Genomic DNA, 14,866 nt, shown 5'->3' on the forward strand with positions numbered 1-14,866 from the left:
AAAATCAGCTGTTTTGTAACTGTAATTCCATGATTTGTAACTACAAGACAATTGAAAGAAAAATTTTTTTTCCATTTTTCTAGAATTTGTTATTGATGATTTATTAGGAAATCTTGTTCTGCTAGGGCTTGGAAATCTTTAAGTCCAAAAATGGAAATTCAACAATCTAGATTAATTTAGGAATTAATTGTAAAGACTTCCATTTTTCTTTAATGTAATTCTTTCATTTTCAGGGAATTACTTTTAAACGTGTAGGTGTTCCTTCTACAATGGATTTAGTTAAATCTAAAAGCATGGATGCCATCAGGTATGCTTTCTGACCTTGCTGAATGGTTTTTTCTTTTGTATTAGGCTATACATTTTTAAGCTCTCCTAGTTGACATATCAGAAAATTTAATCACCAGTTTTACCAACAGACATTTAATTATATTAAAATATGAAAACATTGCTCTCTTTTCCCATTACTTCTTTTATCTTTAATCTTTCCCATTTGTCTTGACCAAGAAAATTTGCTGTTTTTGAACCGTAGGTCTTTGGCTTCTGTTTCTTATGCTGCTGTTGATTTTTTCCGACCATCAGCTCAGAGACTGATAGAAGAGAAGGGGGCAGTGGATGCGCTGGCTGCAGCGTTAGCCCACATCTCTGGCGCGTCAAGTTTTGAACCACGATCTTTGATCACCTCCGATAAGGTAGAAATCTGTGAGAAAATTGTATGTGTTTGAGAAAGATTAAAACTGAACCATAGATATTTATCTGGAGAGAAATATAGGACATCTTTACTTTGCACAGTACTGTGTTAACTGAAACTTGTATACCAGAACCTGTTTTCTCATGGAGCCATGCAAATCGAGAAATAGACTCCAGCTAACATCAGTTCAGTTCAGTCGCTCAGTCGCTCAGTCGTGTCTGACTCTTTGCGACCCCATGAATCGCAGCACGCCAGGCCTCCCTGTCCATCACCAACTCCCAGAATTTACTCAAACTCACATCCATCGAGTCGGTGATGCAATCCAGCCATCTCATCCTCTGTCATCCCCTTCTCCTCCTGCCCCCAATCCCTCCCAGCATCAGAGTCTTTTCCAATGAGTCAACTCTTCGCATGAGGTGGCCACAGTATTGGAGTTTCAGCTTCAGCATCAGTCCTTCCAATGAACACCCAGAACTGATCTCCTTTAGGATGGACTGTTTGGATCTCCCTGCAGTCCAAGGGAATCTCAAGAGTCTTCTCCAACACAGCAGTTCAAAAGCACCAATTCTTCGGCGCTCAGCTTTCTTCACCGTCCAACTCACCTCCATACATGACCACAGGAAAAACCATAGCCTTGACTAGACAGACCTTTGTTGGCAAAGTAACATCTCTGCTTTTCAATATGCTATCTAGGTTGGTCATAACTTTCCTTTCAAGGAGTAAGCGTCTTTTAATTTCATGGCTGCAGTCACCATCTGCAGTGATTTTGGAGCCCCCCAAAATAAAGTCTGACACTGTTTCCACTGTTTCCCCATCTATTTCCCATGAAGTGATGGGACCAGATGCCATGATCTTTGTTTTCTGAATGTTGAGCTTTAAGCCAACTTTTTCACTCTCTTCTTTCACTTTCATCAAAAGGCTTTTTAGTTCTTCTTCACTTTCTGCCATAAGGGTGGTGTCATCTGCATATCTGAGGTTATTGATATTTCTCCTGGTAGTCTTGATCCCAGCTTGTGCTTCTTCCAGCCCAGCGTTTCTCCCATGCAAAGTAAGGATTGCCTGTATATGTGGAGAGTATGTGTATGTGTATAAAACACCATCTGACCTGTCCCCCTGCCAGGTCAGTATCAGATATCAAACCATACCAGAGCCATGTATTCCCATTATAAAAAGTATATTTTACTCTGTAATTAGTAAGAAATCCATGGGGTGTTATTTTAGCACTGAGCAAATACTTTATCCCTAATAACCCACCAGATACTTCTCAAGAAAACTTAAACCACATTTCTTAAGGAAACATTAAGGTACACTTTTTAAGTCATCAAATTTGTTGGCATAAAACTATTCATAATATTTCATCATTACCATTGTAATATCTTTTTTTTTTACTTAAAAAAATATTTTTAATTGAAGGATAATTGCTTTATAGTATTTGTTTCATATTTGCCATACATCAACATAAGGTAGACTTTTAAACCTAAGAAGTATTTAAGAGGTCATCTAATCCCAACCTTTATCTAATAAAAAGAATCCTTGTTTGGCAGATGGGTCATCTAACCTCTGCTTAAATAGCAACAGGGTGTAGGTGGTTTTATATTTCTCTTATGGGTTAAAATCAAAATCCAAAGTCTTTACGAGGAATGTGCTGTAGGTCTTCCCTTGCTACCTCTTTGGCCTCATCTCCTGTCACTCGCCCCTTGCTTGTTTCACCTATTGTGACCTCCTTGCTGATACTCGAACATAAACTTAACCCTACACAAGGCCTTTGTGCTTGTTTGTATTATTCTGAATGTTCTTTTACTAATCTTGGCTCCCTCCTCCACTTCACTCGGCTTTCTATCAGGTTATTCTGAATGTTCTTTTACTAATCTTGGCTCCCTGCTCCACTTCACTCGGCTTTCTATCAGATTATTCTGCATGTTCTTTTACTAATCTTGGCTCCCTGCTCCACTTCACTCGGCTTTCTATCAGGTTATTCTGAATGTTCTTTTACTAATCTTGGCTCCCTGCTCCACTTCACTCGGCTTTCTATCAGATTATTCTGCATGTTCTTTTACTAATCTTGGCTCCCTCCTCCACTTCACTCGGCTTTCTATCAGGTATCGCTGTATCAGAGGTCTTTCCCCATCACCCTGTCTAAGGTAGCGTATTCCTGCCTTTACTCTCTATTTTCCTTTTCTTCCCCTGCTTTATTTTTTTCCCATGATTCTTATTACTATGACATTATGTGTATTTACTTCTTTGTTACCTGTCTCCTCTCCCACCATTGGACTTCACTGGTGGCTCAGTGGTGAAGAATCTGCCTGCCAAGCTGGAGACTTGGGTTTGATCCCCTTGGTCAGGAAGATTTCCTGGAAAAGGAAATGGCATGATCACTTCAGTGTTCTTGCCTGGGAAATCTCATGGACAGAGGAGCCTGGTGGGCTACAGAGTAGCAAAAGAGTTGGACACAAGTTAGCAACTAAACAGCAACAACTCCCATCATCATTCACTACCCCCACCCCAACCCCTTGCTACATGTACACTACAAGGTAACTCCCTGAGACAAAGGACTATTTACTGCTGAATGTCTAGCACCTAGGACAGTCTCTGGCACATATGTAGGGGGCACTTAACCATTTGTTACATCAATGCCTCCCTATATCTTCTTCATGTTGACTGTTTTGTTGTCCAGTGAACTTTTACAAAGCAAGTCATTTTTGCTCAAGTGTAGTCCTTCAAAAGTTTAAACAAGTTTATGTCCTCTTGTTTTTCCACTCAAAGCTAACCTTGAGTCCTTCAGCATTTCCTTAATTCTTCACTACCTTATCTTATCCCTGATGCTGTAGTTTGTATAATTTCCTCTTGAAGCATTATGTTAAGAATTAAATGTAGTCTTACATCAATGTATAGAAGAATGGTACTTTCAATGATCTATAAGCATTAGTCTTATATTAGTATAGTTTATTTTTTTAGTGGTCATGTTATACTGGTCATGTTGGCTTATAAGAAGTGTATGCATGCACACTAAGTCGCTTCAATTGTGTCCAACTCTTTGCGACCCATTGGACTGTAGCCCTCCAGGCTCCTCTGTCCATGGGATTCTCCAAGCAAGAATATTGGAGTGGGTTGCCATTTCCTCCTCCAGAGGATCTTCCCTCCCCAGGGATTGAACCCTTGTCTTTTGCGTCTCCTGTGTTGGTAGGGGGGTTCTTTACCACTAGTGCCACCTGGGACGCCATAAATCAAAAAAGGCTGTTAAGTTAAAATGTTATTGTCCTATTGCTGCTGCTTTTCTCTCAAACACAGTGTGACTTTTATTCCTTAAGGGGTTTGTGACCATGACTCTGGAAAGCCCAGAAGAAATACAGGATGTCAGCTGTGCTTGGAAAGAACTTAACAGAAAGCTGAGTAGTAATGCTGTGTCCCAGATTACCAGAATGTGCCTCCTGAAAGGAAATATGGTAGGCTTTTCTAGACAACTGTTGTATATGTTTATAAAGACTAGTAGATTTTGTTCATTGTTTTTTTGAAGTCTAATGGGATGAATAATACTATTTTATCCATGTGTTAGTGTGTTTCCAGTTGGAAGTTTGGGGAGTTACGTAAGTAACCCATTCCTCTAGAAAGCTGTAAGTCATTCTCCTTAATTTGTAATTCAAGTTATCTAAGTTTCTGCCTTTGAAGGCATATGTGGTCGTGTGTGTTTATTTTTTACAATTGAGCAACATAATTGCAACAGCTAAATCTTTTTTTTTTTAAGAGAATACACAATATTGGTTTCTAAGTGGCCTGCTATTGGTTGTTAATGAGGATAACTGAATTAGGTATTTTTGTACAGTTATGAAATAGCGAAGTTAAAGCCATCTGTAATCTTAGTGACTGATTTCTTCTAATGGTTTTGTGAAAAGACGTTATATTTATTCATCTCACCTGATTATATAAGTTCATGCTAATCTAGAATTTATTAACTTGCTTATTGGAAAGTTATCTTTCTCAAAGTTTAATATTACCTTCGAAAAAGATCGTAAGACAACTACGTACATTCAGAAAAAATGTGGAGGGGGAGGGAAAATATACTTACATCCTTAGGCCAAACCATTTGCTATATTTGGATATTAATTAACTTTCAGTGTACTGGCAGCCAAGATCAAAGAGGAAACATCTTCAGTTATTAAATTTTTAAAGGAATTTATTAGATGGGTCATTTTACACAGGACATGGAACGTTATAGCGTCTACAAAAACTTTTCTAGGGAATTCTCTAGGTGCTCAGTAGTAGTCAATTCTTATTAGATACTGGTTTACTTTTAAATTTAGGAAGTACAATTAACAGTCATTCTGTGTCATATATTATTATGTATTAGCTGGTTTAATTCTGTAAGCATGGGACCCGCTTAATCTTTTATTTTTTTATTATTATGTATTAGCTGGTAAGCTGTAAGCATGGGACCCACTTAATCTTTTATTTTTTTATTATTATGTATTAGCTGGTAAGCTGTAATCATGGGACCCACTTAATCTTTTCTTTTTTTAGTTTATATAAAATTATAAGAAGGCATTTTAAAAAATCAACTTGTGTGCATCTAAATAAAAATATTTTCATTTTGCTTTTAGGGTGTTTGCTTTGATGTTCCCACAACTGAATCAGAAAGGTTACAGGTATATAAAAATTTTTATCCGTTAAATAGTTGAATATGTTTCTCTAAAAGACAGAGATTAAAAAGACGTATTTATAATATCTTTATAATGTGTAAATCAGTGAAAGAATCCTTAATAAACTAAAAAATTATAAATATCCAGTTTGTCAAATGTGAAAAATAAGAATTGCATACCAAATCCCCATGTACTCATCACCCAGCTTCAGCAGTATCAGCTCACGGTCAGTTGTGTTTGATGTCTGCTTCCATCCACTTACGCTGTATTCCTTTTCTTTTTTTTTTTTTTTTTAATTTTGTTTATGCCTGTGCTGGGTCTTCCTTGCTGTGTGGGCTTTTCTTTTCCTCAGTTGCAGAGAGTGGGGCTCTTCTCTAGTTGCAGTGGCTTCTCCTGTTGCAAAGCCTGGGCTATAGCGCTCACAGGCTTCCATAGTTGAGGCACATGGGCACTGTAGTTTTAGCTCCCAGGCTCTAGAGCACAGGCTTAATATTTGTAGTACCCAGGCTTAGTTGCTCCGTGGCATGTGGGATCTTCCTGGATCAGGGATCGAACTGCCATGTTTCCTGCATTGGCAGGTGGATTCTTACCACTGAGCCACCAAGGAAGCTCTCTCCTGTATTCTTTTGAAACAAATTCTAGGAAGTCTTATCATTTCAACCATAAATACTTTTATATAGCTAAAATATTAAAAACACTTTCAAAAAACATAATACCATTATTAAACCCCCAAAATAGTAATTCATCAGTATTATCCAACTTTGTGTTTACATTTTCCCCTGTCTCCTGAATATTTTTAAATATAAGAAGGTCTGCAAAGTTCATTCTGTATAATTTGATTTTTGTCTCTTTTACTCTGTAGGTTCTCCAATTCCTTTATCTCTTTAAAAAAATTTTCCTTGTGTTTTATCTGAAGAAGAAAGAGATTGTCCACTAAATTCCTACACTGTGAAATTTGTCTATCTGTGTCCCTGATACATACATATTTGACACAAGAACGGGATTATTTGGTTTTCAAAGTCCTTTTTAAAATTCAGAATATGTTGTAAACACATTTCTTTATCAACTATACAGTTACTTACTTTTATTGGCTCCCTAGCATTTGGCCATATGGGTGACCAGCTTAACCAATGTCCTATTTTTCTGACATTTAGATTATTTCCAATACTAGTACTCTATTATAAACAGATTTGCACTGGTGGCTCAGATGGTAAAGAATCTGCCTACAATGTTTGATCCCTGGGTTGGAAAGATCCCCTGGAGAAGGAAATGGCAACCCACTCCAGTATTCTTGCTTGGAGAATTCCATGAACAGAGGAGCCTGGCAGGCTACAGTCCATGGGGTCACAAAGAGTCGGACATGACTGAGCAACTCACATGCATTATAAACAGGTCGGCCTTAAATGTTGGCATAGCTAAGTCTTTTTTTTTTTTTCATAGCTAAGTCTTTATGCATTGCCAAGTTTATTTCTTTAAGATGAACTTTTTAAGATATCTGCTTGGCCAAAAACTGTGTGTATTTTTAAGGCTCTGGTCATATATTGCCACCAGTTGTGTGTGTGGCTATTTGCCTCTGCTCATTCTGACATGTAAGGTATTTTAATATTAACTTGCCTTGGCAACTCATGATCACAATGAAAGACAGTGTAGCAGGATATGACATATTGATGCTCTTAAGCGCTGCTGATCTTTATATTTTGTTTACCCCAATACGAAATTGTTTCCAATAGCGACATTTTTAGTCCCTGTTGACAGATTTTTAATCTGCATTATCAGCTCTCAGACCTTGTTTCTGTCAGTATACCTTCTGAAAGCAATGACCACTTATTAGTGGCCTGTTTGTTTTGTGCTGAGAAACCAGTGGGCTCTTTTAGAATGTATAAACCGAGTAGGAATTTAGAGTGCCAAAATTGGCCTGAAAATCTCTCTTCCAACTAATAGTTAGCTTTTAGAAACTTTTTTGGGGGTGAGGAGGATCCAAGCTTTGTACTGTTGCATTAAATTTGAGATTTAAGTTTTAACAGGATTTTTTTCATTTTTAATGACATTTATTGTTTTTTGTGTATGTGTAGTTTTACAAGGAGTAGATGTTCATTGCAGACAACTAGAAACACATAAAAGTATAACGTAATAATCACCTGGAGAAGGGAATGGCTGCCCACTCTAGTATTCTTGCCTGGAGAATCCCATGGACAGAGGAGCCTGGTGGGCTACACTCTATGGGGTCGCAAAGAGTCGGACACGACTGAACGATTAACAAAAAAAGAGTAACAATCATACATAAATTCCCATCCCCCAGAGATAACCACTATTAGCATTTTGAAGCATTTCCTCCCAGTGTCTACATTTAAAAAAAAATTTTTAAAGATATAATTGACCTGCAAAACTGTGTTAGTTTCAGGTATACAATATAGTGATTCTATATTTATATTACAAAATGATCGCTACAATAAGTCTTGCTACTTTGATCATTCAAAAATATTACAGTATAATTAACTATATTCCCCAAGCTGTACATTTCATCCTTGTGATTAATTTATTTTGTAACTGGAAGTTTCTGTCTCTTGATCTCCTTTACCTGTTTCACTCATCCCCCTCATCTCTCTCTTCTCTGGAAACCACCTGTTTGTTCTCTGTATCTGAGTCTGTTTCTGTTTTGTTTGTTCATGAAATTTAGGAAACTTAAGTTCCTATGTTTTAGCTTTGAATATTTTTTGCTTTCTGGTTTTTAGTTTTATTCCAGATACTCTGGACTTAATGGATTGATGACATTTAGCTAATAGATATTCAAAGAGTCTCCTGTACTCATGTGCTTGCTTATGGTTTCTATTTTGCATTTGTATAATCCTGTAAATTACCCCAACAGGCAGAGTGGCATGATTCAGACTGGATACTCTCAGTGCCAGCCAAGTTGCCTGAAATTGAAGAATATTATGATGGAAACACATCTTCTAATTCCAGACAGAGGAGTGGTTGGTCAGGTGGCCGGTTGGGCCGGTCAGGCCGGTCAGGTGGTCGATCCGGTGGCCGGTCAGGTAGACAGAGTCGGCAGGGGAGTCGGACAGGAAGTCGACAAGATGGTAGAAGACGAAGTGGGAATAGAAATCGATCAAGAAGTGGGGGCCACAAGCGGAATTTTGACTGAGATAGTTAATCTTCCAGTGTGAGCTTGCCTGTTTCTGCATAATCATGTACATTATCAACCAAAAATTAGGTCATCATAGCTGAGGTCTGTGTCTGCTATTTGGAAAGAAGTTGGTTGTATTTTTTTAAAAAGTATTTCACAAGAATGGTTGTAAACAAATCTACTTATCAAGTTATACCTTTGAATAAAAAACTTCCTTTTATTGTCTCTTTTCACTGTGTGTGAAGAATTTTCTCAATGTAATCTTTTAAAATTCTTCAAAAATGTGGCAGTTAAGTCAATCTTAACGTTACTTGCATAATACAAAATATGGTGTGTCTGTATTCAGATCATTCCTTCTGTATAATAATAGGGTAGAAAATAAGAAATGCCTTTTGCATTAAAGGGCTGTAAAGACTGGTGACGTGATTGGTTAGATGTAACATTTTAAATTTTAGATAAAGTTAATCAAAAGGTGTGCAAGCAGTGCATCCTCAATAATTTATTCAACAGTTAAAGTTACTTGTTGAATGTCTACTGTGTGCCCATCACTATCCTAGCCCCCAGGGCTATAGTGGTGAATAAGGCATGGTCGCCATCTTCAAGGAACTTACAGTTTACAGCAGCAATTCTGGTTGAGATTAACACCTGATGTTTAGGATGAAAGTAGCTATGGAATGTGAAGGATCTAATTGGGGTGTGCCTAATCAGCCTTAGGAGTCAGGCTTTTTTAGATGGAGTGATAGGAGAAGTAAAGCAGAAGTACAAGTTGATCTAGCCAGTTTAGAAGGGAGAGGGTTTGTAGTCAGAACAGTACAGGCCTACCTCGTTTTGTTGCACTTCACAGATAACTGTATATTTTAGAAATGGAAGGTTTGCGGCAGTCCTGTGTTGAACAAGTCTGTTGGTCCTATTTTTTCTGATACTATTTTTGAATTAAGGTATGTACCTTATTTTAGACATGAAGCTTTATACACTTTAGACTGTTGTATAGTGTAAACATAACTTTTATATGTACTGTGAAACCAAAAAATCTGTGTGACTCACTTTATTGGAGTATTTGCTTTATTGCGGTGGTCTGGAACTGAACCCGCAGTATTTCCTAGGGATGCTTGTATACGCGGCAACCCAGAGGTAGAGAATAGCACTGTAAATCTGAAGGCCTCCACATAGTTCAGTATGGCTTACATGTGATAGAGGACAGTAATAGATAAGGATTTAGGAACCAGATTTCAAAAGTCCTGTGTGCATTTTTAAGAAATTGAAATACTGTATCACAGAACTTTTTTCTTTTTCCTTTTTTGGCCACGTGGCATGCAGGATCTTAGTTTTCAGACCAGGGATTGAACCTGCAACCCCTGCAGTGGAAGCATGGAGTCTTAACCACTGGACCACCAGAGAGGCCCCAGGAGTTGAAATATTTTCTTGAAGGCAAGGGAGAATCATTAAAGAGTTGACAGTAAGAAGTGACATGATGAGATTTGTGTTTCAGAAAGATTACTGACTACGTTGAGGAGACTGAATTGCAGAAGGGCCAGACTAGGCACGGTGAGCCCTCTTAAGATGCTGTCAGAGTAATCCCAGGTAGAGGTGGTGGTGGTCTGCACTAACAAATGATAGGTAACATATTTTGAGTGATGAAAACTGAGGCACTTGAGAGGTTATTGCTTATTTAGAATCACTCAGCTGGATGATATATAGTGGAGTGACGATTTAAACCAAGTCTAGCTTCTGAACCAGCACTCTTAACTACTATGCTAAATAGTGGCAGTGGGCTTTGAGAAACATGGCTAGATTTCAGAGGTTTTAGGATATGGAATTGTTAGGACTTGGTGCTTTCAATTGGAAGATAAAAGAGGCAGAAGAATTAAACCTATGTTCGTCACTGAGATAATAGGTACTAGAACAAAGAGCAAGAAAAGTTATTTGGGGGAGAGAGGGAACATGACTAGTTCAGGATTAGATGTATTTTAATATTGAGTAGTCCATATGTGGAGATAAACAGTAGGCTGTTGGATTTATATGAAGGAGAGAGGCTGTTCGAAAGATTTGGCAATAATAAATAAAAAATGGTAATTGTAGTTAAGTTAGTAGATAAGATGATCCAGGGAAAGTACAGTAAGGAAAAAGGTCTGAAAACGTAACCCAACGGCACACCAGTGTACTTACTGCTTAGCAGAGGAAAGGGGATCCCACTGAGAAGGGGTGACAAGAAGAGGGCCCAAAGCCCAGAAATATGGGGCTTCCAGAGCCACCAGAAGAGAAAATTGAAATGGCCTTTGGATTTGGCAAGCAGACATTGATATGGGGAGCAGCCATATTAACACAGTATTGAGTAGAAGCTATTTAGCCATGGCTTCAGAAGGGAGGTGAAGTAGGGATAACAAACAATGAACATGTCTTCCAGAAACTTGGCTAGGAATAAGGAAGAACAAGCTAAAATGATGTAGAAGAAAGGACGAGATTGCAGTGAGAATTTTGTGTTGGCTCGGTGGGGAGATGAGGGCAATTTGAGCATGCTGAAATACTAATATGGAAGTGGGGAGGAGAAAGAATTAATGCATGATAGATCAAAATCTCTATGAAGATCCAAACAAATGAGCTCAAGCACATTCTGGAAATTTTAGCCATAGACAGCAGAAAAGTGAAAAAATGAAAGTGTTAGTCTCTCAGTTGTGTTCGACTCTGTGACCCCATGGGCTGTAGTCTGCCAGGCTTCTATATCCATGGAATTCTCCAGGCAAGAATACTGGAGTGGGTTGCCATTTCCTTCTCCAGGGGATCTTCCTGACCGAGGGATCAACCCAGAGATTGAATCTGAGTCTCCTGCATTGCAGGCAGATTCTTTATCATCTGAATCACCAGGGAAGCCCATCTCTAATGTCAAGAGGAAGGTATGATTATCATGGAGGTGAGTTTGCAGGTGTTAAGGTAAAAAGTTGAGAGATTATCTGGCTGCTGCTGCTGCTGCTAAGTCGCTTCAGTTGTGTCCGACTCTTCGACCCCACAGACGGCAGCCCGCCAGGCTCCCCCATCCCTGGGATTCTCCAGGCAAGAACACTGGAGTGGGTTGCCATTTCCTTCTCCAATGCATGCAAGCGAAAAGTGAAAGTGAAGTGGCTCAGTCGTGTCCGACTCTCAGCGACCCCATGGACTGCAGCCTACCAGGGTCCTCCGTCCATGGGATTTTCCAGGCAAGAGTACTGGAGTGGGGTGCCATTGCCTTCTCCATATCTGGCTAATGTCTTCCTGTTTTTTCCTGTGGTAGTTTTGCATGGTCAGCCACTGAAGGTGAAAAGCGAAGTAGTAGGATAGGAAATTTGAGGAAAGTGGAGAAACGAGAGGTATGAGAAGAGAACATAATGAAGAACTCACCAGGCAAACAGGGTCACAGAGATCCAGTTGTGATGAGAGACTGAATTTGTAGTGGCATTAGAGTGGTTGAGTGATTTCCTATGACAACACTCAGCATTGTGCTGTACGAGTGGAGGTGGGAGACAGCTGATGGGGGACTGGGGTTTTGCTCTAAGGTTAAATGATAACAAGGTGAAGATGTTAAGGATTCAGCATAAGTGATTAACAGTCCAAGCAGTCTAGACTGCTTAGGAATTGAAGTGGAGATGGGGTTGACAGTAGGGAGGACGCAGAAGGGGCACAGGATTGAGGACTGAGTCTGAGGATTTAGGAGAGGAGCTGTTGAGAAGACAATTGCAGAGCAGGCCTGTTGGGGGCAAAGGTTATTTCAGTTTAGGTGGTCAAAGAACCGAGAAGCCAGTTGTTAATGTGGATGGTTTCCATGGATAATGGTAAATGAGAATGAAGACAAACGAGAACTGAGGAGGAAGTATAAGACTAATCCAGTTGCCAAAATACCATAAGTGGTGGAGGTTGGCAAATTACTCGAATTAGGAGTGGGAAAAGGTGAGATTACCACAGATTTCCAAAGGCACAAGGGCATTTACAGGAAAGTCAAGGAGTAACTGAGGAAAAGAGGAAGACACTGACACCAGTTATACACTGGATGTGAAGGAATAAGCAATGTATGTGTGAGGAAGCAATAGGGGAGTATTTTCCAGTAAGAGCCAGATCACAGTTAGCCCAAGAGGAAAGAAGGACTGTTGGTGCTGGATTGAGAAGTTTTGATTATGGGCAGTGGGATTCCAAATAGCTAATGACTTGGGGGAGGGAAATCTAGATGGCTCTGTCTGCATTTGTGTAAGTGTGAGCTCTGTATTCAGAGAAGGCAATGGCACCCCACTCCAGTACTCTTGCCTGGAAAATCCCATGGATGGAGGAGCCTGGTAGGCTGCAGTCCATGGGGTCGCTGAGTTGGACATGACTGAGTGACTTCCCTTTCACTTTTCACTTTCATGCATTGGAGAAGGAAATGGCAACCCACTCCAGTGTTCTTGCCTGGAGAATCCCAGGGATGGGGGAGCCTGGTGGGCTGCCCTCTATGGGGTCGCACAGAGTCAGACATGACTGACGTGACTTAGCAGCAGCAGCAGCAGAGCTCTGTATTGATACCCAAAATGGAATAAGGGCTGCATTCCTACTGAGGTGTTTGGTACCTCAGAATAAGTTTTATTAATATAAAAGTTAATGAGTGCTCAGTCTCTGCCCTTGATAGCTCAGAATATAGTGAAATAGATGGACACGTAAACCTGGGTCCATGGCAATGACGAAGTGTGATGACTGGCAAACTCTGTACCAGAACACCAAGTGCAGCCCAGGAAGCTGGGGTGGGAGGTTCAGAGAAAGCGTTTGGCCACGATGATTGTGAGTTAAGAGAGGTAAAAGAAACAGGCACAGAGTAGCTAATACAACATGGTCTAAGCATGGCGAACGATAAGTAGTTCTTGTTGTCAGGGTCTGGACTGTGAGGAAAGTGGTGGTGAGAACACGACAAGGGTCATATATTGGAAGGCTTCATAGACTTTGTTTTAGAAGAGCCACTGGAGGGTAAGGGAGAGTGAAAAAGATACGAATGCAGGTAAATGCCAAGGAGGATGGATTTAAGGGGTCCCCTTGCTAAAGGCCGGCATCTTTATTAGCAAGGAAAGGGGCTGCTGCTGCTGCTAAGTCGCTTCAGTCGTGTCTGACTCTGTGCGACCCCAGAGACGGCAGCCCACCAGGCTCCCCCGTCCCTGGGATTCTCCAGGCAAAAATACTGGAGTGGGTTGCCATTTCCTTCTCCAATGCATGGATGCATGCTAAGTTGCTTCAGTCATGTCTGACTCTGTGCGACCCCATGGACAGCAGCCCACCAGGTTCCTCTGTCCACGAAATTCTCTAGGCAAGAATACTGGAGTGGGTTGCCATTTCCTCCTCCGAAGGAAAGGGGCAAATCCTAAGAAAATAAAACAATAGCTTTCTCTGTCTTCTGGAAGGAGGAGGGGCAGGGCAAATTCCTTACCAAATTCTCAGCTTTGGGCTGCGTTCCACCTCTTTATCTTTGCTCCTTCTTCATAGAGCTCAGCGCCTTCAGGGCTCCACCTTTCGGCTATTCAGAGACTTCTGTATGATGCTCTGTACCCTAGTGCTGTGGTCCCCTGATACCTACTTGAACTTGAATCTATTACCTTGATCTTCAGCTTTTGAATTTGTAAATAATGTTTTATTCCTTTCAGCATTAGAAATTTGATGATAAATTCACACTTTGGTGTGAATGTCTGAAAGCCTCCCATTTTTGTTTTGTATAATTTGGGAGTAGTGCTTAATAGTTATTTTTTAAAAACTATATTCCTTTAAAAAATATTAGTAATGTATGTTCATTGTTGGAAATTTGAAAAAAAAATTGATAAACAAATGGAAGATTAAAATCACCTATAATTACCTCTTTCAGAGATCATTACTGCTTACATTTTGTTGTATAGATTTTTAATTTACTGTGTATGTGTGTGTACATACTTTTTGAAATAGAAAATTCTCCCAATTTTATGAAAACATTACATTATCTATCTACATCAGAGGAGACTGGCTTGGCAGAATTCAAGAAGTACTTCCAATTCCCTATCAAATGGATGTAAGACCCATTTCTTCCACTTGCTACTGAATTTTGTACAGATGATTAGATTAAATATAGTAATCTGGCGACCTTTGAGCCAAAAAGGGCCATTTGCATATTTCCCCTTGGAATTTTGGCCTTGTGCCTATGTGCAGGTATATTAAAAAAGAATTTACTGTATGAGCCTTGACAAAAATTTCCTATTTAGTAGCATTCTGGGCTTATTCTGTTGTTGAACATCTGTTGGTATTAAAAATGTCACTGTACTGTGTACAGCCATATCATATACAGCAGCATCATGTAATTTTGTGGTTTATTGACTAGACTGCAACTTCCTAATTGCTTTCCTGCCCGGACATATAACTAAAATTTATTTCAAAGGGTTCCTTCCTTACCCCACTACTCGTGGAAGG

The 14,866-nt window shown here is 39.7% G+C and overlaps 1 protein-coding gene across 7 annotated transcripts in view; it reads left to right on the forward strand.

Annotated features, from left to right (window-relative positions):
• DDX50 (DExD-box helicase 50) overlaps positions 1–8,674 on the forward strand; it is a 33,323-nt gene extending 24,649 nt beyond the window's left edge. For all 7 annotated transcript variants that reach the window (XM_070781867.1, XM_019954141.2, XM_019954142.2 and 4 more), the window contains 5 exons: positions 234–307; positions 530–689; positions 3,997–4,131; positions 5,284–5,328; positions 8,189–8,674. In XM_070781867.1, coding sequence (XP_070637968.1) covers positions 234–307; positions 530–689; positions 3,997–4,131; positions 5,284–5,328; positions 8,189–8,467 — 693 coding nt within the window. In that variant the 3' untranslated portion in view covers positions 8,468–8,674. The remainder of the gene's footprint in view (positions 1–233; positions 308–529; positions 690–3,996; positions 4,132–5,283; positions 5,329–8,188) is intronic.
• The last annotated feature ends 6,192 nt before the right edge of the window (positions 8,675–14,866 follow it).

This window comes from Bos indicus, chromosome 28 (genome assembly GCF_029378745.1).
Source record: "Bos indicus isolate NIAB-ARS_2022 breed Sahiwal x Tharparkar chromosome 28, NIAB-ARS_B.indTharparkar_mat_pri_1.0, whole genome shotgun sequence".
Lineage (NCBI taxonomy): Eukaryota > Metazoa > Chordata > Mammalia > Artiodactyla > Bovidae > Bos > Bos indicus.